Source organism: Manduca sexta, chromosome 16, assembly GCF_014839805.1.
Source record: "Manduca sexta isolate Smith_Timp_Sample1 chromosome 16, JHU_Msex_v1.0, whole genome shotgun sequence".
NCBI lineage: Eukaryota > Metazoa > Arthropoda > Insecta > Lepidoptera > Sphingidae > Manduca > Manduca sexta.
The window spans coordinates 6224537-6248118 of record NC_051130.1 but is presented as its reverse complement, the minus strand read 5'-3'; the positions used below and the strand labels follow the sequence as shown (position 1 = coordinate 6248118).

Here is a 23582-nt window from a genome sequence, read left to right as displayed (position 1 = left end):
ATATTCTGAATGAACGGTTTGAAGCAAGTTTCCTTTTTGCAGATTCTGAATTCAGAATGGAGTTCCGATTATAATGTAGTTGTAATACGTTAGCCTAAATTTTATACATTTTATAAAAATCAAATATGTGACATTTGGTGACAGTCGTTCCGGAATGTATCTACTATACATTAGGAGTAGGCAGTATTGTCGAAATATATAGCCTGTCTTTTGGACGAATAAAAAAATCTAAATTGACAAAATACGTAAGACTAGACAGTATGGTCGTAGGACTATAGCCTGTCCTCTAAGGACGAAAGAAAAAAAAATTGACAATTGACAGTTGACACTGACTGAATTTGACATGCCGGAGTTACAACTTATTTCTATTTTCTGTGAAAATTGAATTTCTCAATTAATTTTAATAATACTTGCTGATTTGAACTTGGAAATATGAAGTTATCAAACAATGTGTATTTGTTATTGTCTTTTATAGCATTAAGTTTGTCTTACACTTTAGGGATAGAGGTAACTTATATGATTAATTCAATTGCCATATCTCTAATCTTTACTATTTTATAAACGTTTGTAAAACCATTTCCAGATACCAGAAAAATTCCAAAAGTCTAATCATACAAACAATTGGGCGGTTTTAGTGGATACTTCGAGGTTTTGGTTTAATTACCGGCATGTTGCGAATGTGTTATCAATATACAGGAGTGTGAAGAGACTCGGTATTCCTGATAGTCAGATTATTCTGATGATTTCTGACGATATGGCGTGTAACCCGAGGAATCCACGCCCGGCGACCATTTTCAACAATGCCCATGAGCAGATCAATGTGTACGGAGATGATGTAGAAGTGGACTATAGAGGATATGAAGTTAGTTTAATTGAAACATTGTCTTAATGTGTTCTATTAACTGAAAGTTATTTACTACATTGTAGGCGAAATTGCTGTGTTCATGTTCCCTAACCTGTAATAGAGTAAACAAAAAAAATTTATTAAAATGAACATAAGAGTGTGTTTACTTGATTTCTATGAAATACAGATGCATGTTACACATGAATTACATTAAATTGATTGGATTGTTTGGATTGGATTCAGTTATGGTAAAATGTGCCAACCCACAAATTATTCAAAAATTATTTATTAATATTTAACATGTAATTCAATCTATATTTTTTTTATACATAGTTGAACCATCTGTAACAAATAACAAGCCAGAATTGTAGTTTAAATAGGTACATTTTGGCATAACCTGGTCCAATTTTATCTTATCTACTGCCTAAACTTATAGTGGTCTTGGCCCTCCTTATTTTTACACTAAAAGTACTAAGACAATATAAAACAATTACAAAAAAAACATATTTACTACAATTTGCATTGCAGGTGTCAGTAGAGAACTTTGTGCGTCTCCTAACTGGCCGTGTGCCACCTGACACGCCGAGATCCAAACGTCTTCTCACTGATGAGGGCAGTAACATCCTGATATACCTGACTGGACATGGAGGTGATGGCTTCCTCAAGTTCCAGGATTCTGAGGAGGTTACTAGCCAGGAGCTGGCCGATGCCTTGGAACAAATGTGGCAGAAGAAAAGGTTTGTATCAAACTAGTTTTTCTTGTGGGTCTGCCTGTGTGAAAAAGTTTTTCTGGTTTAAATATTTTCCCAGGATTATACAGCCTAAGCACTCAGGAGTAATGTTGCTTCCTATTTTTATTTATTTTTTCAAAATAAGTATTGCATTTCCTGAGATTAGTGGGTTCAAACAAACCCTTCAGTTTTATATATTAGTGTAGATTACTAGTTTTTGTTTGGGGCTTAGTTTATGTCAAAGACCTGTGTCAGAACAACAATGTAACTAAAATTTTCCATGGTAATATGTAGCCCTTTTGTTAATTCTATCCTAATACCTATTTGTTCACAGTGATAATGACATAAAATCATATTAAGATTTTTTATTTTTGTTTTATATCTAAGGTACTTGTATTATACAAGATAAATATTTTCAGATACAATGAAATCTTCTTCATAATAGACACATGCCAAGCTTCATCTATGTATGAGAAATTTTATTCTCCAAATATATTGGCAACTGCTAGTAGCCTCGTTGGAGAGGATTCCCTTTCTGTAAGTGTTAATTTGTTAAAATGTATTTTTAATAATTATATAACAATTTTATGAGCATTATGTATATATTTTTTTGTCAAATAAAATGAGTATTATTCTCAAGCAAGTCTATTCCATACAAAAATCATCTGTAATGGACACTACAACACTTTAGATTATTTTATAATAATGTTACATTTGTGTTTCTTTTTCAGCATCATGTTGATTCTGCTATTGGCGTCTATATCATTGACAGGTACACCTACTATGTGCTGGAGTTTTTGGAAAATGTGCATCCAAACAGCAAAAGGACAATGTCAGAATTTGTAAGTTTTAAAAATTCACCTAACATAATTTTTATTAACTATTAGATCAGTATCTTTTTAAGTCATTAAGCTATAGTACCTGTTAAAATTATTGTTTAATTCATATTCTTCTTTTAAAAATGGCTTCAGTTATTTTACCAACGTTGAGTGAAATGACTAGAGCTGAAGTGATTCGTTGAACATTGAAGCTATACATGTCCTTACATTTTACTCCATCAGGGCCGACATGATATGCTCTTTTAAGCATATTGCAATAAACATTGAAATAGTGTTCCTTATGGTTTCAAGAGCCTTCTGACCCTTTTCCACTACAAAAGTCCCTAAACCTCTTATGAATTATGTGTGTGTGTGCTATATCAACATCAGCAATCATTCAAATCCATTGAGCTGCTGCTGAGTTTACGTTATGTTTGTAAACATCCAAATATTTTCACAAACTTTCTTATTTTTAGTATGATAAGATGAAATAGAAGTAAGATGATAATAGTGTATGTAATTTAAACAGTAAAGTTAGGTTATTTAATATTGTCTACATTACTAACGCTGGATTTAGCAATAGAGGGGCTGTTCTATGATGTAATTTCCAATGCTGTGTATGTTAAAACAAGGTATATTTTACATTGCAGTTGGCTGTGTGTCCCAAAAGCGCTTGTTTATCTACAGTAGGAGTTCGGCGAGACTTGTTCAATCGGGACCCTAGTAAAGTGCCCATTACGGATTTCTTTGGGTCCGTCAGACCTGTTGTGATTACCACAGACCCCATCGACATTCAGGAAATACCAAAGAGGAAGAAGAAAATTGAGTAAGTCCAAAATTGTGTTTTTTCGTAATTTTGTGTATTTCGAAATCATACGTCCAAAATTTGTTCCTTCCCCATTGAGGATTTAAAAATTAAAAATTTTAAATTGTTTTGTAAACAATTTAATTTTCCTTGCAGGAACAAAACCAAAGTGCAAGAGAAAAGGGAATACCTGCCACAATTTCCGATGCATCTAGTCCAAACTACATGAAGTATTATTGAATTATAGATTTTTTAATAAAGTTGAAGTACACAAAGTTCACACAAGTTTAATTTTGATTAGTAACTTCTATATATGATTTTCATCTGCTTGGTGACGACTGTGGTGGACACGAAAGTCTTCGAGATATACTTATAGTAGTAAGTAATAACAGATATTTTATTAATGCATATGAACATAGACAATGGACATAATTTTTCTAGCATGTTTGAGGGTATACCAGAAATAATACAAAAAATAATATTAAATAATTAATTTATTTCTCTATAAGTACTAAGAATAATTTTTATATCATGTCAACGTTACACAACCGACTCATTTACCGTTGATATTCAATAACTCAATAGCAACAAGTCTGCGTGACACTCACATCCCACACTGATATGAGATCAATATCTAAATGACTATAGCACCATTACAGTTACGTTCATAGGCCATATCTTTTTGGTCTAATAAATCGTTCCGTAATCTAATACAACTCACTAGGTTCGGGCTTAGGACTTGTGTTCTTCAGGCATTGGAGTTGCCAGCGTCAATGAAGAATTGATGTAAATAGTTACTGCTGAAACATCTTTATTTAATGTATATTTAAAGAGTTAATGGTGGCTCTAAATGACATGAGGCCCTAGTCGAAAGCATAAAAAAGTACCGATTTTAACAGTTTCGTCGGTAAGATCGTAAAAAATGGTCCTCCAAGTCACCCCGCGAGGCTCTGGGCCATTGCCCGGTTCGCCTCCACCTAAATCCGCCTTCGTTAAGAATATTCTTACTTGGATTCCTACGTATTTGGCAAGATAGTAAAAGTAATGTTGCCAACTGTAAACATTCAAGCCAGTTTCTGACATATTGTAAATGTATTTGTCCAATAATTTATTCAACGAAGTTGTTGAACTCATTTAGTTCTTATTCTAGTTTTTACTAACCTCGCTTGCATTAGTAACATGAATACAAGCCACTATTTTAAATCAATTCTTAATTGAAGCTGTTTCGATAAAGTTTTATCAAATCTTTAATGGTAACCGGCGCGAACTTTTCGATACATTTAACACATATTTCCTTTTTGGGCTACTTTGTCCAACAAAAATAATGTTATTCGGTAAAGCTAAAGGTTATTGACAAGAATTTGCTGAACTTATCAGCAGCATTTGGTCAGCAGTCAGCATTCGACATTTATATAACGTCTTTTACAATGTTGCCATATTCTGAACACAATTCCCATGACATTTTCCCCAAATTTAACCTACCGCAGTATCAACAATTTATTAAATACTTTAGGAATTTTGGAAATTTTCATACGTTACGAAAGCTTACGTAAATGCGAAACAATCATATTCTAAGCTCAGATTTTAGTACTACGACTAGTAAACCTTATCTATATTTAATTTACATCTAAGTCTTTATATCCGATTGATAACAAATTGGTGTTTTATTTTGTAATTGTAATGCGTATCTATTACCGTGTTCTATTGTCTATGACAATTTAGATTCCACGCGGATTTTTGTAACGCACAAACATCAATAAATATTAGTATGTATTACGTAATGAATCATGATATTGAAAGCAACAAAGAAATTAATATAGACATAATCATTAAGGTCTAAAATCCTATGATTACCAATTTCATATGCAATATTTTGCTTCGAAACCCCACGAATTCCGCGCGTTATGTCATAGAGAATCTAAATTACATATCAAAGTACCAAAGGATCCGATGAAAAAAAAAACTAATATCTATAATTAACACGTGAAAAATGGAATTGCCATGGAAAATACAGTATTAAAGGCAGGACTAAGATGAGGTGATTTACTTTAATCGATACCAGCAATTAACACAACGCTAAATCGATTTTTGGCTTATTTCCGTTAAAATGCAAAATTATAATTTTTTTATCTTTTATAAGCTTACAAAATGTCTTTTTTTTTGTATAAAATGAAGAATTCTTCAATTACACAAAACGCTCATAAAGAAAACTCTAGTATTATAATAATTATCTTATTTTTCACGTCTCTCCTGTAAAGTTGTCATTTTCAAGTTAGCGTAGTGTTAATTGCAGCTGTCGTAATTTGTAATGTCAAAGTAAGACACTTGATAAGGCGGGTACTTGGTTCGCGAACCAGCGTGGACGATTTATTATACATTAAAAGCATTTGTGCGATCAATATCAGGAATTTTAAATACTATGATTAACATTCGAGTAACATTAGCAAATGCTGTTGGAATTAAATCTTTCTAAGTTTCAATAAAATGGGTCTAGAAATTGCCTTTATTTCTTATATGCAGAAAGGTCTAGGCTAAAAAATACACACATCACGCCATTATTCTCGAGAGGGTAGGCATAGATGTTACCAGGGCACACTTCGTCAGGTGTGTTCGGTCCGATGATAGGAGGCATCCTATCGCTATCATCTAGGTTGAGATTGGAAATAATTCTAAGTTCCAGTCAGAATGAAGGAAGCGGATATTAGAATGATACCTTAAACTGATTACTGTGCTGGTGGTAGGATATATTTTATATCCGCCCAAATAGCGACCACCATATACAAGGTGTTGATTAGCGTACGATAATAAATATTTAAGTAGATGATTGATTAGCGCACGATACTATATATTTAGGTGATCGATTAGAGCATTCATGTAAAAAATGTATGTGTGACATTAATTTATCTATACGAATACAGAGAGACAGGTTTCTGTCACAGAAACTGTTGGTATACGAGTTTGAATAAATAAGGAATTATCACTGTGGACCTGGGCGCCGACAAAATTAGTTTTAGGGAGGTGCATCTGCACCTACGCACTTTATAACATGATATCATTCAGTTTATTTTTTTTTACAAATTCAAATCGCACGAGTTTTTGAAAATAGTTTATCTTAAAAAAACTTCCGTGGTCGATAGTTCACATTGTAGCAGATTTATTCAGTGACATTTTGTTTTGTGATTTATATCTAGGCAGGGTGGTGCACGTGCACCTACTTGCAACCCCCTACCGGCGCCAATGACCATGGAATACAGTGATGACAATACTTAAATATAAAGAATACATACTGCAGTAGAATAAAGCGGTTATAAAGTATAGTGAAGATTGTTGCTAATGGCTGCAGAAAAGAAACAGTAAAAAATATTTATTATTGTTAAACAAATTCGGACGAAATTTAGCTCGCTATCTATTAATCTAGTGCGGCCAAAGACAATCAAACATCTACATTACATATTCGACAAATCATTTTGTTAATATGGCCATATTTGAGCGCGCAGCACAATTTTGATAGGAATGATTTCATAATTATAAACTACAACATAAATATCTTAACCACATAAAATTCACAATAGATTATATTAACTCATCTATTTACTCTATTAAATAAATATTGTAAACAAATAACAACAAATCAAACAACTATATCAACCTTGACCGAATACAATATTTACAAGTAAAATCCAAAATTATGGTAACTAGGGAACGTTAATTGTAGCTAAACGCTCTATTACAATAAAGATATTCTACATGAAAACAATAACTGTAACAATTATTTTACAACATTTAATGCAGTAATTATAATTGAATGGAGAAAGAATAAACGATATTCTATAATCGATCATAGTTATAATAATAATTCAGTAGCTTTCTCTATAATAACGCAAAATACTGGGCTAAATAGCAGAATATGACAGTTCGAATGCATGCATTTTCAGAAAGTACAAGATGATATATCCTCTTGTATATAAGGTTCATTTTACAACAACAATTGTTGCAAGTGATTTTTACAAAGCATAGAGAAATCCTGTAATTCATTTTCAAATTAACATTGACGTGACGAATGATTCTTAAGTCTATAAAATTGTCTTTTAACGCTTGTTAATCGATTTCATATAATTAGTTGATTTCTTAATAATATTCAAAATTTTGAATTAATTTATATTTGTTCTTTAGAGTATATTTATTCCGCATATAATGAATACACATGATTCATATCCACAATTCTATATATTATGGAAGCACTAAGGAATTTGTCTTGCATTATAAACCTAAATTTAGGTACATATACTCGTGTAATGAATTATATTGAACTATTCATAGGATTCTATATAAACTCATTTATTTCAACAATGCGTATTATCGTTGTTCAAGAATTTTACAAAATTTGTAACAAGTCTTATCAACTATACGTACTTTGCGACGTATATTAAATGGGATTTTTTTTAAAGTTTATAAATATAAGTTTACTACCTAAGTCTATTCAAGTTAAAACAAAAGAACTGGCACAATTTATTGCAAACCAACGTAAATAGATCTGCTAATTTTTTAATATTATGCTCGACCATTATCGTGGGTAGGTCTGTTTGATACTTTATTGTCTTTAAGAATTTCAATTGGTCGCGTTAGAAAAGCAGGGATGATTCTCCAGCTTAAATTATAAATACCAATCGGCTCTTATTTACCAATTAAATGAATTATTTATAGAGAACGAAGAAACTAACAAAAAATAGGTGACCGTTTCCACGATATTGTACTTGACACAATTTATCTAGCACTCGAAAAACCCAAAGTTTCAAGATGTATCACAAAATATATCTTTGCAGCGATAACAAATTTGTAAATTGACGTAAAGGACGCACTCATTCGCCACCGGATCAATAAAATGTACATCAATCATTGAACGTCCAGTTTTTCTCGCTATTGATGAATTATTTCATCAACCTTCGATGCTTATATGCCTACCCTGCCTACACGCGTAATAATTTATTATCACGAAGCATTCCCGCTGTTGGAAAGTTCATCCATGGTTGCTCGAATCGTCTTGTACTATTTCGTAATAGCTGTCTATGGTGTAGTTGAATAGTTGAAAGTCGTTTCTGAAACAAAAGGTATTTGCTATAATCATGTCTCGTAGACATATATTACTCACAGTTTTTGTTTGTATTATAGTAATCTAATGTTTTTGATCGCGTATGTTGATGCATCTTATTTCCATCCCACGTGATAAGTAGACGACGCTCTAATCGAATATTTCATATTTAAAATATAGATTCGAATAAAGAATCGTTTTTAAAGTGCTCTGTTACTAGGCCAATTAGTTTACCATTGATTATTCATGTAATCATTGAATTAGATTTGATCTTGAGTGTCGTGGTATCGGAAGATTTGCTTCATACATAATGTAAAAAGGTTAATTGACTATAATCAGTCAAATTATCATTTTTATGAACTAAAATAAAATGTTTAAATTGGTTTGAATAATTATATATTCAATTATATATTACGTAGTAAGCATTATAGACAATAGTAAATGATTTTGATTAAGTTCCAAAACCCAATTCACGTCTGACTTTTCTAAATTACGTGTGTTTTGAATATCAATTATCATTCGCTTTGAAGGCGAAGGGAAATATCTTGAGAAAAGCTACATTCATAAGAATTGTCCATAATAATTTTGAATGCATGTGAATTCTGTCAACCTGCATGAGATCAGCGCGATGGACTACGGCCTAAAGCCTTTCAGTTCTAGAAGGCGCGTGAACGGTAGGGGGCAGTATACAGTATGTAAAGTTATTCGGGGGACCTGTTTAAGAAGGGTATTCAGTGTTCAATTTTCATTCCAAATATGTATAAAATATTTGACCTGAATTTTTATGGTAGTTTTAGCATTTAGGTTTTTGGCTTCCTTCGCCATGTTTGAAGTATGAAGGGAAAATGGATAATTCTTGAAGGTCATATTCATACGTAATAAGCGATAAAATAGGTCAAACAAGTATACAGTAACTACACGCTGGGAGCCGTTTTACGATTTTTTTTTAAGAGCGTTTACGCATCCGCGCGCCGTATGTCTCAAAAACAGCACTTTTCGAAGGAGATAATATCCATCAAAACATTATTTTAAAAACATATGAATTAGTAATTATTATAGAAAATTTTGTTGTCTAAAAAGTTAGTAGAGAAAATTTTTAAATTTATTGAGTATTTGTAAATTGTTTAATGATTACTGAACAGAGGTTTTCAAATTTGCGCTTCGAACGTCTATTTCGAAGCTCAAAATATCTTAAACCGCTAAGGAACATAACAATATGTTATTTTTATCTAACTACAAAGATCCTGAAGAAAAAAGTTAGTAGAGAAAAATATCTTTTTATGTTTAATTCATGAGAAATAAAAATTCAAAGAATTCGAAAATTTCAGAAATGTTGGTCATTTAAATTATTTTTTTATCACTATATCTTACTTAATTGAATATAATATTGGATTACTATAATAGAAGAACATCTCCTTAAAACATACAATTTAAAAATTCAACAAAATTAGCTCTGTTATTTTTCTATAAATATTTTAAATACCACTATAAAACGCAACGCGCAAATCGTTTCAAATTAGTCCGCCTTGAGGCTTTCTAGAGAGAGGACGTATCGCTTGTCGCTCCGGCCAGACTACAGTTGACCTTGCTGCGCGTAGAAAAAATAGTCACGTGTATACAGTGATTGCCACATCTTAGTACTACTTTAGTAAGTAAAATATTTTTTCTTTAATGAGTGACAATAATTTTAGTAGTTACTATAAATTATTATTATATTATTATGTTTCAGACACAATGGGAAGTAAAGCTATTTCTAGGCAAGAAAAGGAAACGCAACAACGCTGAAACTTCGGCTAAAGCAAAAGCTAAAAGATTGATGTACTAATGTTATAACATGCGTCTGTAGTTATGGCTGTTGCTTTTTACTCATTAAACACTTGAGCAACAGTTACTCGAAGGAAAAAATGGAACCTTAAGCTAAAAACAATTAGCCCATTGAAATGTTACATGAGCTTTGTATTTTTTAGAGGACCCAATTTTATTTTTACAACATGTGTGGGGGGTCAATAGAAGCTTAATCTCAAGTTTGTGAGGTCGCCCCCCTTATCCCCTGGCCGCCATCATGGAAAAAGCTTCTATGACCCCCCACACATGGCCCAAAAATAAAATTGCGTCCTCCAAGAAATGCAATATTCGGTCCTTAAATTGTAACATTTCAATTGGACTAAACGCACATTTCAAAACCCGTTTTACGCCCGCGACGTGCGCGGTTATATGCGGTACCCGCCGTATTGGCGTCCAACTAGTAGAATCGTGCGGGCCACGGTAGCACCAGCGCGCTCTGTGGTTAGTAGGTGGGCGACTGCAGTAGTCGGTAGGGGTGGGGTGGTTACAGAAATCTGACGCCATTTTCCTCCATCGTGATCGTTTCTGATATGTGTCCATGGCGTTCTGGAACTCAACTGACCGTTAACTGTCCATATTGTAACCGCCCGCCTTGCGATAATCGCTCGCCAAGTTTGCAGGACATAATCGGAACCGCGGTGGTTACAAATCGCACAGATCTCCGGTCGTCATGAGTTTGGAAATAAAACAGCCGTTTCTCAACCACGGCGGGCGCGAGTAAAAACCGCTTCGTGAGTTCTTAGCCTTATAGAATCACTTTGCTGTCCCGTTGTCAAAACGTCTACAACTCGCCAAATACTCAGTGCGCGAATCCCACTCGCACTTGGCTGATTTTTTTGCATAATGCATAGGTACGCTTACTTTCAAATAACAAGGTTTTTGTGTTCACTGGTGCGCACTGTTAAGAAAATTCAAGTGACGAGAGACGGAATCCTATATCTTTCTCCTCTTTGAACCTTAGAAATAAGGGATTTGGTAATTTATGTAGCTAGTGAATAAAACTACTAGTAGTAGTTAGTATACCTATCTTCTTAACTATTTGGGCTAGTTTAGGTTTACACGCTCACATCAATTTTACATATTATTTTATCCTGACGTTTAACCCTGTGCAGGTTTCGGCGTCATTATACTTGTATAAATTAAACGCGTCTAGATCCATATGCAGTTTTACTTAAGTATGTAGTGTTTGCGTAAACTTCGATAACAATAATAGTATATTCTATATATTTTTTTTTAATTTTTAGGTAATCGAGCCTGATATTACACTCAAAATAAATAAGGTTATTAAACGCCGCAAAATTATAGATTTTCAATATTTTTTGGATCAAATTAAAACACTCAATAACCACAACAGAGCAACAGGTTGTAGTATCGAACATTTACAACTATTGAAAGAGAATGTTTGCTTGCAGTCAACATTTTTAATGAAGTGTAATATGTGCAATATGGAATTCAAGCTATTTAAGCGCTAAGAGATATACTGATAGTATGGACGTATATCGTGGAACTGTGAATGGAGCTATGATGACTGGAGTTGGTAGATCAAATTTAAACGAACAGTTGGCTTCCATAGATTTACTAATATTAACGCAAAATGTTTACATTAAATGTTACGACGACTTAGCTAAATGATTGAAATTAGCTGCAGAGGACAGGATGCAAGAGGCCGCTAGGGAAGAACTGATAAAGATGTTGCCTGTGGCGACGTAAAAGACGGTATTACCATACTTACAGTCAAAGCTAACTGCTGTTGGTCAAAAAAAAGTACAGAACCAACTATTTTGCTTCGTCGTGTGTCGCAAATATTATGCAAAACTATGGATACACTGGTACAACTGGTAAATTGTTATACATGGATGTACAATCGATCGATTGATGATCGATGTCACTGAGAAGCAATACCTATTAAAAAAAAAACTATCCAAAAAAATATAACCAACTTCCGAAAAAAGAAGTCTTTTATTTCTCACTTTTTAGTTATACACCTAAAAATGACATCTCATTACATACACCTTCTGACTCAAAATATGAATTCCAATATGTAATTTCTAATGACTTAATTAAACTTTGGACTTATGGAGTAATTATGTGATTCATTATAAACATCGTAGCACAGTAATTTTCCTGATTTATTGTCTGATTACGAAGTTCTGGTGCCTATCTTTCGGCTTCATGATGAGCTCCACTTTACTAAAGGGTACTTTCTAAATGCAAATGCTTACATTTTTTTAAGAATTTGCATTTAAAAAGTGAAAATAACAATTTGTAAAATTGCCGTTAAAATTTGTTAAAAATGTTTATTTTTTTTTATAATTACAAAATGATACATATAAACTATTTCATGATGAATTCTTATATATTTAATAATAGAATTCTTCATTTATCATAAATTCATAAATCATAAGTTACATTCCAATTAGATAATTAAAGCGAAAAGATCAAAATTGGTTGGTCTGACTATAAAGATAGCCGATGCGCTAACTCTACGCACACAGCTACGCACGCTGTCTGTGTGAGTGAATTTTGCGAAGAATTACCTATAGTTGACTTCACGCGCGGCACGTAAACGCTCTTAAGTCTTCTCTGTCAATGATTTTTTTTCTATATTTTATAAGATACATGCAAGCATGAACTGCCTAATGTTAAATAGGCCCCTCAACTAGAAAAACTTGCTTAATAATACAGTGTTGGTATTATTATGACTACCTATATGGAAGAAGAATATTGCTCGCGGTTTCAACCAATAAAAGATTTTGCAGAATTCAATTCCCGCTTTATATTTTTCCGGGATTGTAAGTATCGTATGTCTTTTCCATGGTGTCAAACTATCTCCATACCAAACATCGAAGTCCGTTCGGTAGTTTTTTAATTTATCGCGTTCAGACAGACAGATGCGCGGGACTTTGTTTTATAATACTTACGTAAGGATTATGGAAAACGTGAATATAAAGTTTACCTGTACAGTCTGTAAAGACCTTCTAGCTGCGATTTCTTTAACCTTGAGTAAAGATGGTTGATATTGTTGAGCGTGTTTGTGCCTTTGCCGCTGTTGCGCCACTCCGGTTTTATAATGTCTTGCAGATGGGCCAATTGTATCAGATACTTTTGGTCATCCTGTAAAAAGCATAATCATATGGTCCATCTTAAATGTTTATACTAACGCAAAACTGGTTACTAATCTTATTTTGTCATCTAAATTGACTTACCTAAACAAGTCAAAATCTAGCATTTTTGGGAATGTGTATGGTGCTGACTGCAGTCGGTATTATTTTTAAATACAAAATAATGATGTAATACTAAAAATTGAACTTAAGTCGATACAATAAACATTGTTAGAAGAAATAATTCCTTTAGCGTTACACTTAAATTCATTTTAAAGGCGAATTACGTAGAAATGCAACTCCAAGATAGTTTACCAGACGCCACGCTTCTAATGTAAATCGACATATGCAAAGCAATATTTCATGCCTTACTAGTTAAAACTAGCAACTCGCCGATTCATCGCGTCGCTCACGCGAATCTCAAACCTCAAAGCAATTTGTCAATGCAATGGCAGTTTGCGGTAGTTCAATATAAAGAATGACAAAGCGGTTGCCAACCGCACGATTCTGGTACAATTGTGATGGACACCCACATTTTCGTTTAAAACAGACTTCCTCAATGGTAGCATCAATCTGATCAACCGCAATCCAGAATGGGTTTACAATAAAAACAAACGGTATTAAGTTACACGGTTTCGTGTTGCAGATGGTTATTGTCATTGAAATTAGGCCATGTGGTTTTGATTCGATGCGGTTTAATTATATAAAATTCTTGGTAATTTAATTCTTTTGGGCTATTTAATAAAGTCATTTTAGCTTAGCGGGTCTTCTTTTCGTTATAAATTATGTGTATTTATGCTGCGGGAGTTTCTATTTTATTCTTTATTCAAATAAAACTATATTTAATTTGTAACTGAGAAAAAAATATGTCGCTCATTCGATATTAGTAGTTGCCAAATATACAAAAAAGAAACCTTAAAAAAAAATATATTTAAATACTCACTTCTAATGTTTCGAACTTTAAAATTACGTCGAAATTAATTCTACAAGGCGTACAGAAGTGTGTATAAGGCGTCCAGTGCATATCGAGCGACCGTTTCGCTCTCACTTCATCTAGAATGTATGATACAAACTCTTCAAACACCGGATACTTTTCCGTAGGCGCAGGTTTTTTTAACGTCTATAAAAGAGAAAAAAAATAAGGCACATTGTAAAATATATTATCTACAATTTTATGGTTCAGGTTTTCTAGCAAGTTCTTATAAAACTAGTTCTCTAGTTTTATAAAAACTCGAAAAGATTTTATCATAAAAACTGTTCCTACCTTTCTATATTTCTTGATAATCAACCGCCCCATCTTGTCATGGAAAGATTTTGGCCACGCATGAACAATTTTATCGTTATAGGCCGACGCTAGCCTTTCCAAAGGATGCCTGACAATGAGGAATGTTATCGAATCTGCTTGAGCTTTCTTTATCATTTCTACTGTTGGTCTCGCGTACTTCTTTCTTGCGAGGACCAGAGGCACTTCTTTTGTGATAGCCAAGAAAGTTGCTGAATAATTTGCCATTAGATTAAAGTTATACATCCACGATGTCGACGCTGCCTTGAACACGTTACACCTGAAACAATTAAGTTTTTAGACCTTCGATATAATGTTTTGTCATAAAATATAGAGGTAAAAAGTGAATAGGCGTTTTTACTCGTAACTTAGACTACTTTTTGTGTATTACCACTTAAGAGCCGATAAATAGTGAACATCGTAGACCAATTCGTTTTGGTCCTTGAATTCTGTTAATACTGTAGATAAAAAGTGTCAGAAAAACTAAGTACTTTTATTTTTAGACTGTTCAGTATTGCCATCATTGCTATAAGGACTAAAATACCCGGCTATTAGTCCTTGTTTGTTTCTTTAATTCGTTCGCATTGAGAAATACTGAGTCATCGCTGCCAGTTAGCCATGCCCCTGTGCCAGTATAGGATCGTTAATTAGTTCATTTTTAACGCGTGCAAATTAAACTTCGAAATTAGTTTGCTTAACACATATTGTAACTTCAAGGGTATTCGGTCGTTAACTTTTTGAACGTATAACCATTCATTGAGAAATTAACTATTTATTGCAAGAAATACATGATTTTATTTTCACGTGACTTTGTTTGGTCTTTGTTGTATTTTAACGTAGGAATACTGCGATACAATAGAAAGCATATACATATATACAATATAGATTATATTTTCATCCACGAAGACGCGTTCTTCTTTCCCCAAACGCTTACAGTGTGCGTGAGAAGCATGAGTGCACACGCACACTACGTTGGAAATAATTGAAATGAAGGTAGTGGGACGCGTTTTATGATGAAAATATGATATATATACATGAAGCTTATATCAAAACTTTAATATAAAAAAAATCTACTATCATGTGAACAATATCGCCAAAAATATATAGAAATATACTACTGATTGAAATATCTCACCATATGACGTGATACTGTCTATTTATCAGATATTCCCAGGCATTAGCCTTGTGACTACTACTGTCTAGGCCCAGTCTTGAACACTCGCTCTTCAGAAATTCTCGCCTCGCTTCCATTCTCGCGTTAACTTCCATGAACTTCTCCCTCGTGAGAAGTCCTTCTTCGTGAGTACCGTTGTCGTAAACAAACTGTAACAATAACGTTTACGTTAGGTCCGGATTCATGATAATGAAATATTAGCAAGCACTTTTTGTTATATTCTGCACATATCATTCCGTTGGGGTATTTGTTAAGTTACATAATACATAATGTATTTTATATATTATAGAACTTTTTTGTAGTTTCTAACCCAGTTTAACAGATTGTAAATGCCTGAGCCAATATCAATAAAATGTTAACAAAACTTAAATCGTCATTATACAGTAAGTTAACAAAATAATAACTACAATATATACATAATTTACACTCAACACATTTATATTAAAGACCTCGATTGTTCCACACAATCACAAATCGTGCAATCTAAACTTTTTTTATTTGTATTGCTGTGTGCTATTTACGGCTGTTTTTAATAAACGATCTCAATCTTAATATTTGATCCGATCCTGAGAATAAACCAATCATAATAGTGCGTCAAAATACCTCTATTCTGATTAGTCAATATACGCGATGGATCGAAAAACCCGATTGGGTACTTTATTGAAAACGTCAGTTTGAGATACGTTTGAAGTGTTATTGCTATATAATATGTTTTTGTTTGTGAGTGTTCTAATTACGGTGCAGGGCAAGTTTTTAATTAAAAGGGGCCATCCGTAAATTACGTCACATGTTAAGCGGGAGGGTCAACGAAGTTTGACAATAATGTCATAATGTCATATAAATGACAAGGGGCGTGGGTAATAAGCATCGTGACGTCACATGGCAAAATCTTTAGTATGAAACACATATCATTAATTGTAAATTAAAAACTTAAAAATAAATTCTATCTCTGTGCAAAATAAGTGACGTCACACTAGGGGGTTCCCGCAAATGAGATCACGGGTGACAAGGACGGGAGAAGGGTCAAGAAATCATGAAATTCGTGTGACGTAATTTATAGATGGGCCTAAAGCAATGACTTCAACATGTGCCAAGACAAACGCTCAGAGTTGATACAGGAATTTATCTTTTCGTTGTATTTGAATACGTCTATCTTTTACCGAGCGTCTAATTTCACTTGCAGTCACAACGAACTATGTCAGGCAAAGAGTTATACCTACTAGACTTTTATGTGATATTATTAGCCACCTCAAACAATCTAAGCTAACAAACTAATATGATCATAGGAATTAGTGTCGTTCGTTTTAAAACTTTAGTCATATTACTAACGTATATTCAAAAGATAACCCATTGGAATAAGTGTAGTACACGCTATCTTTTGTATTTCGCTAGCTTAGTGCCGATTGGCAGACTTCACATACTTTCAAAATGATTATAGAGAGCTTCTCAGATGTGTCGGATTCTTTACGATGTTTTCCTTAACCGTTAAAACAAGCAATAATTCACAGAGAATACACACATAACTTTAGAAAAGTCAGATATGCGTGCCCTTGGGTTTTGAATCTGTGGGCATTCGTTTAAGCAGACCGTTCTACTCCCAAGTAGGCTATCGACTCTTAACAATATATAGTCCAATTCGTACACTCAGCATGAAATCAACATTGCGGGAGTTGATCTAAATAGGTATCAATATCTCATAGATAACCAAGATCTATATTCTTGTGTAGGAGTTGTAGCTCATGCTCGAGCACTTTTCGGTTATTAAATTTTGTCTTTTGTTAGATAGATTGATTTTCTGAGAGAATTCAGTGATATCCGCGTCTGTTTACTTTTATAATAGTAAAAGGATCATACGCTGCTAACTTAAGGTTATAGCTTAAGGTCCATTTTTCATACATTTTGTTTTACCTTTAATCTGGGTAACTAAACAAGTATTGACAAGTAAAGAATTTAAATTCACGTCTAGTTAGTGATTAGTTCTCGCAGTTGAAAGAAAAACGTAAAAATAATTAATATGCATGGATATTTCGGCCTTTAAAATTTCGTCGTATTAACCTTAAAGGAAAATATAGACGCGTAAGATTGTTTACGTATATAGCAATCTTGCAGACTACGAGACAACAATACCGCCATATAATGTCAGTTTTCTGAGACTGCGAATAGACTCGAACGAATTCCTTCATACTATACACTCCAAAAACATGTGACTGCGATTTAAGATGTCAAATAAAATCCAAGATCGTAAGAATAATCCAAACAAGTTTTCGTATCCAGGCACGTCTCATATGGTTAGGTCTCACTGAACTTTCACTTCGACACTTTCCCAATACGCTGCACTCTCCCTCGTCCTCATTTTGTCAGGTGCTTCATCTGGTGTCGCAATGCGTACCTTCAGAATGTATTGTTTGCCACCCACATCTTAGTTGTTTGTAATAAATAAGTAAGACTGATGTAAGTAATACTTCCATTTTTAAATATGGAATCCTATTCAAATTAACGGAACATTTTAAATTTTAAAAGATTTTTCTACTATGATGTTTTAAAATTTTAACTGTCGACTTGATTATGCCACTAATTATTTATAATCATTATTAAATTATCAGAAGCTGTTTCATCACAATCCTTTCTTTATGGAGACTGCGTAATTCCAACATACGCGAGAATTTTAAAATTGGCGCCACAGTTAATAATTATCTTTGTTTCCAATTCTACCAGAGAAGTGTTTTTATTGGACAAAATGTACCTCAGATAACCTTCTGAAAGTACATCCACTTAGAAAATCTCATCAAAATCAGTTAAGCTGTTCCCGCTTTTCTAATCAATTTTAAAACTCGAGTATTTACGTTTTTATTAGTTACCGCGCGAATAACTACAGTAGCTTAGGAAAAAATATTTAGAATCCACTGACACTTCAATTTGATTTACTGGTATAGCTGAAAATAAACAATATGAGCACGTGCAGTTGTCCTACTGACCTGGACAGTTGCTTCTTCACGCATCATCAATATTACTTAATATTCGTAATTAAGTGGTGCCTGTATTCGATTGGTGCATTTTAAATACAGTGACCACAACACTTACACTAGTTTATACAAGTTCTTTGTTGTCTCCACTTACCTACTATAATATAATTTTTGATTATGGGAGTGTAGGTAGGTATATATAGCTATGTAGTATATTATAATTTATAATATTTGTATGGGATAATATGTAACCATTGATAAGAGGTCATTCATGTCATACACCAGTTAAGGCAAGATCTTCAATTTTTAGCTGAAATTATTAGCCTATTTCATACGTTACTGGTGGTAGGTCTCTCATATGTGAAAGTCCGCCTGGGTAGGTACCACCGGAATGTCTATTACTGCCGCCAAGCAGCAGTGTGTAATCACTGTTGTGTTCCGGTTTGAAGGTTCAGAATCAGATCAGAATTTGTATAAACGAGTAACTTATTAATTTTTCTATTTACAGAAATGTAATCCATACCAATAACATTTTATAATTTTATTACTAGTTAAAAACAATCTCGATTAACTTCTATTCAATTTCTAAATATCAAGTACATATTATATTAACAAAAGGACATTCTTTTAGAAAAATAAGCGGGTTCTAAATTTCTTTCACTCAGTTTATCTAAGACGAGTAGTAAGCATAATGCTTTCAAAAAACATGGGTATTATAAATTCGCGTAATCGTTTAAATTGAAACCATCTGTGCAAAACGGAACACACATTTTAAGTGAAAGTTCAATTGAGATTTGTTCAATGCAACAACATTTTTAAGTAGAAATGTTTATGTAGTGAAAGTGGAGTTATTGTTGCAAACCTCGTTATTTGAATCGCAGTTATAAAAAGTATTATGAAATTTTTAAATAATTTTCCTGAATAATATAAGAATTGTCAAGCAATAAACTTAGGGGGTGTTACCAAGTTTATTCAACCATTCATTCATTAAATTAGATTCTATTATTTACTAAACCAATTGCATTTTCTCCCATCATAACACAACAGTTAACAAGTTTCTTTGTCAACTTTTTCATTCATTAATTTCGATTATATTAAATTAAATCAATTGCATATATTCTTAACATAACACAACAATTCTCGACTTTCTTTGAACTTTAAAAAGTATAAATCCAGCTCCTCAAATCTCAATTTCTTCTTCAAAATCTTCGGTAACTCCATTGATGACAATATATAAACAATAATGTATTCTGTTACTACGGACTTTAAATTCAAAAGCACTCAGCAAATGAAACGCTAGCGATTGTAAACGTTAAAGCAGTTGAAATGATTGTCCCGATCTAATTCATCAGTTCGACCCAATTCGTTCAATAAGGTAATTCTAGGCCTTCTTTACATTACTCATGATTGAAAGCACTTTAGTGATTACCAATTACCGTAATTTGAAGATGGTTTTTAAGTGTAGAGACTAGAGACTGCGGAAAAAATTACAGAATATTTCTGTGAATATAGAGACTACACTATCATTAAGAAAGAACATATTGGGGTTTAAAAGCGCCGATAGCTTAGTTGGGTGTAGGACGAGTTACCGGGACGAATGTTCGCAGCTTTTAATCCCGAGGCCACACAACTAAGACTTTTCTAAAAAAAATATGCGTGTATTCTTTGTGAATTATCGTTCGCTTCAACTGTGAAGGAAAACATCGTGAAGAAACCAAGATAGGAATTTTGATGGTATGTGAAGTCTACAAATCCCAGCAGTGGGACTATATTAATATATATAATATGTATAATATACTAGGGTGATATTATTATTATTATATATTGGTGTTGAAGATTATTGTTTTAATACATCGTTTTATATTTTTAAATGAATATAATTAATCAATAATGGGCTTCAGATAAATATTGAATTTGAGTGTGATTCAATACTCAGAAAGATTCGTTATTCATTACGTAGGTAACAATTGCAAATCTCTAAACTAATTAAATTTAGAAACCTTAACCCCAATCTGTTTATAATGTAAACATTTCAATCAATACCTAAAGTATATAACCGTAGTGATTAGTTTTCAACGATCGCATCGCGTGTCGCGCTTCAAATCCAATAAGTTTATACTGAGCTTCTTGAACGAAAGCAATTTTATCAAATGCATTCGCGTGCGACGAGCCACGCGCGCCCTTTGTTTAACAGGGATATGTTACACTTTACCCCTGCAATGGCATTTTATAATGTATTTTTTATTATTGTTCATATTATAAAATTTTTAGTTATTGAATGTTTGATTCATTTTTATTTTACATTTAGGGATAAACTCTGAAGATTTTTTTTATATGATACCTACTTTTCTGTAAGACACAATGTACTAGAATAATTTGACTGAATTTTGCCAAAATGTACCAACTACTTTTAAACAACTTTTGTGGATTGGTTCATACATACTTTTTTTAGATAAAAATAGATCTTGGCGTGTTTTGCTGAACAGTACCCTCATTTAGACTAATTGCGTATTAAATATTAATAACTTATTTATGTATAATTTGTGGGTTGGTACATTTTGGCATAACTGTGTCCAATTATGTGTACCGTTAATTATGATATACTGAACTAGCGATCCGCCCCGGCTTCGCACGGGTGCAATGCTGATACTAAATACACTACAGAAAAACTGTGAACGTTGTATATAAAAACATAGCGGCCCGCTCTGGCTTTGCACGGGTATAACATAACAAAATAACAGTATTTCTCCACTATTTAATGGATGTTATTATACATATAAACCTTCCCCTTGAATCACTATATCTATTAAAAAAAAACCGCATCAAAATCCGTTGCGTAGTTTTAAAGATTTAAGCATACAAAGGGACATAGGGACAGAGAAAGCGACTTTGTTTTATACTATGTAGTGAAGATTATCAGCGAATGCATAATGGTCATTGGAAGGAATAGTCAAGGAATTATTACTGAGGTATGGTTTGTTAAAACATGAATATAGCTTACGTCGATAGTAAAAAACTGCTACCAGACATTCCAAATAAAATGCGTAACCAAAATAGACGGGGCTATTGCCAGCGTTTCGAACTTTGCGTGTTTAACTAATAAATACAACCGTAGCATTGTCAATTATGGAAAATATAATTAATGTCTCGGTGGCGTAGTTGTATTACGGTACGACTGCAGTGAGGTTTCGGGTTTGGTCCCCGGGTCGGACAAAGTGATATAGGATTTTTCTACTCAGTATCAGCCCGGAGTCTGGAATTCGTCCCCGATATGGCGATAAGCTCGCCCTTTATCACATCATGGGACGCTACGCATACAAATAGTGCGCGAAACAGATACGCCTCTGCCTGCCCCTACGGCGATAAAAGTCATGTGTTTATAATTATTGTTATCGCTTACTGATAGGGAGAAATGCGAGCGACCATTTTAAATACTGCTAGTTTATATATTATGCTCTGCGATGTTTAGTATACAGGCAGTCCTCGAACTTAGGGTATGTTAGTTTCTCGAAATACGCGATGTAAATCGAAACGACGTAAGTTGAGACATAGTTTTTATATGTTTAAATGTAAAAATCAAGGCTTAGGATCCATACGGACTCAAAATAAAAAAAACTGCATCTATAACAAAGGATATACATTATAAATTCTTTATTATCAACAGTAAGCACTTAAAATATTTTTATATGTGCGACAAGTGAATTCTCCTATGCCGGATATCGAAACAATTGACGTATGCTTGAGAAATAGTGTCAAAACATTGTTCGTCGTAACTTGAAACGACGTAAATCGAAACGACGTTAGTCGAGGACGGGCTGTATTCCGATATATGTAGTTATGAGGAGTTTTACATAGTTTAAGTAAATACACACACTCTCACGCCTTTTATTCCCAGGGTAAATAGAGGCGCAACTGGAGCACACACTTTTAGCCGAGCGTATTGCGTCCATGATGTGATAGAGCGCGAGCCTTATGTAAGTATATTTACAAAGCAAAGATTTCTGAGTTTGCTTTATATTACAGTTATAATGATTATATAATATACATCTTATTAATAATGCAATAAGTATTAGTTCTAATTTTAAAATCCAACATTGATCTATAATGCATTTCTACTTATGTATTTCAAGTCACGATTTTATTCATGAACAAACGTAAACAAGTTAAAATAGTTTCATTGTACGATATAAAACAATCTCAATGTATCGCGCATTATCATTCCATCGACTTGTGGGTTTCCCCGCTTCCTTCATCGTAAGGGCGTGACACACACTTACGAATTATAAAAAGAAATAAAATTTAAAGTCATTCACATCGAATTTTGAACAGTTTTTATAACATTTTGCAGTTTAAAGGTAATTAAAATGCTAGCTGAAATTAAAAACTTTTTAGACGAATATCATATTTGAAAATGGAATGTTGTTTTTATTCTGGGAAAGAATGTGGCGCTTTAGAACTGATAATATATATTTTACATGCTTAAATCCAGACGTAGATAATATTAGCACAGAATATACTACTTATAAAAGTAAGAATAAAAAAATTGGTTTGACTGCGTAAACAATATCTTTTCTGTACTCTACTATTTAAATTTGTAGCCTGCGTTTCGTTTTCGTTTAAAACTTATTTGTTTCTCTTAGCTGGTACTTAGTAATCGTCATATGTAACTAACTTTAGAAACGTGCATAAAATGCATAGCTAAGTATAATCTCCAACTTCCATTGCTATTCTAGACGAATCCAAATAAGATTTAAACAACTTGTATAAGGTAGAAATAATTTAGTTAATTTCCATATATTATATAATGCCAGTTTTAGTTGTTATAATTATAAGAAGAGTTGTTATGCAAGATAAAATAAAAATGGATCTGACTGCAAAAAGTAATAATTCTGGAAAAGATAAAAAACAAACACAAATTTAGATATGAAAC

At 33.1% G+C, this 23582-nt stretch overlaps 2 protein-coding genes across 8 annotated transcripts in view; one reads left to right on the top strand and one right to left on the bottom strand.

Annotated features, from left to right (window-relative positions):
* Positions 1 to 302: 302 nt before the first annotated feature.
* LOC115444734 (putative GPI-anchor transamidase) lies at positions 303 to 3476 on the top strand. The gene is made up of 7 exons (XM_030170631.1): positions 303 to 507; positions 584 to 862; positions 1373 to 1581; positions 1995 to 2112; positions 2307 to 2417; positions 3044 to 3219; positions 3355 to 3476. Exons 1-7 carry the CDS (start codon positions 433 to 435, stop codon positions 3425 to 3427), a joined length of 1041 nt encoding a protein of 346 aa, XP_030026491.1. The 5' UTR covers positions 303 to 432; the 3' UTR covers positions 3428 to 3476.
* Positions 3477 to 3674: 198 nt separating this feature from the next.
* LOC115444730 (carbohydrate sulfotransferase 11) overlaps positions 3675 to 23582 on the bottom strand; it is a 64444-nt gene continuing 44536 nt past the window's right edge. For all 7 annotated transcript variants that reach the window (XM_030170619.2, XM_030170621.2, XM_030170622.2 and 4 more), the window contains 5 exons: positions 15651 to 15838; positions 14498 to 14795; positions 14177 to 14353; positions 13089 to 13246; positions 3675 to 8294 (listed from right to left, as the gene is read on the bottom strand). In XM_030170619.2, the coding sequence (XP_030026479.1) occupies positions 8216 to 8294; positions 13089 to 13246; positions 14177 to 14353; positions 14498 to 14795; positions 15651 to 15838 (900 nt within the window). In that variant the 3' untranslated portion in view covers positions 3675 to 8215. The remainder of the gene's footprint in view (positions 8295 to 13088; positions 13247 to 14176; positions 14354 to 14497; positions 14796 to 15650; positions 15839 to 23582) is intronic.

Bases quoted from the DNA above. Each gene is read 5' to 3' on its own strand.
- LOC115444734 (XM_030170631.1), top strand. From the start codon at position 433: ATGAAGTTATCAAACAATGTGTATTTGTTATTGTCTTTTATAGCATTA. The intron at 863-1,372 runs GTTAGTTTAATT...TTTGCATTGCAG, and splicing joins TGGACTATAGAGGATATGAA to GTGTCAGTAGAGAACTTTGT. The intron at 1,582-1,994 runs GTTTGTATCAAA...AAATATTTTCAG, and splicing joins CAAATGTGGCAGAAGAAAAG to ATACAATGAAATCTTCTTCA.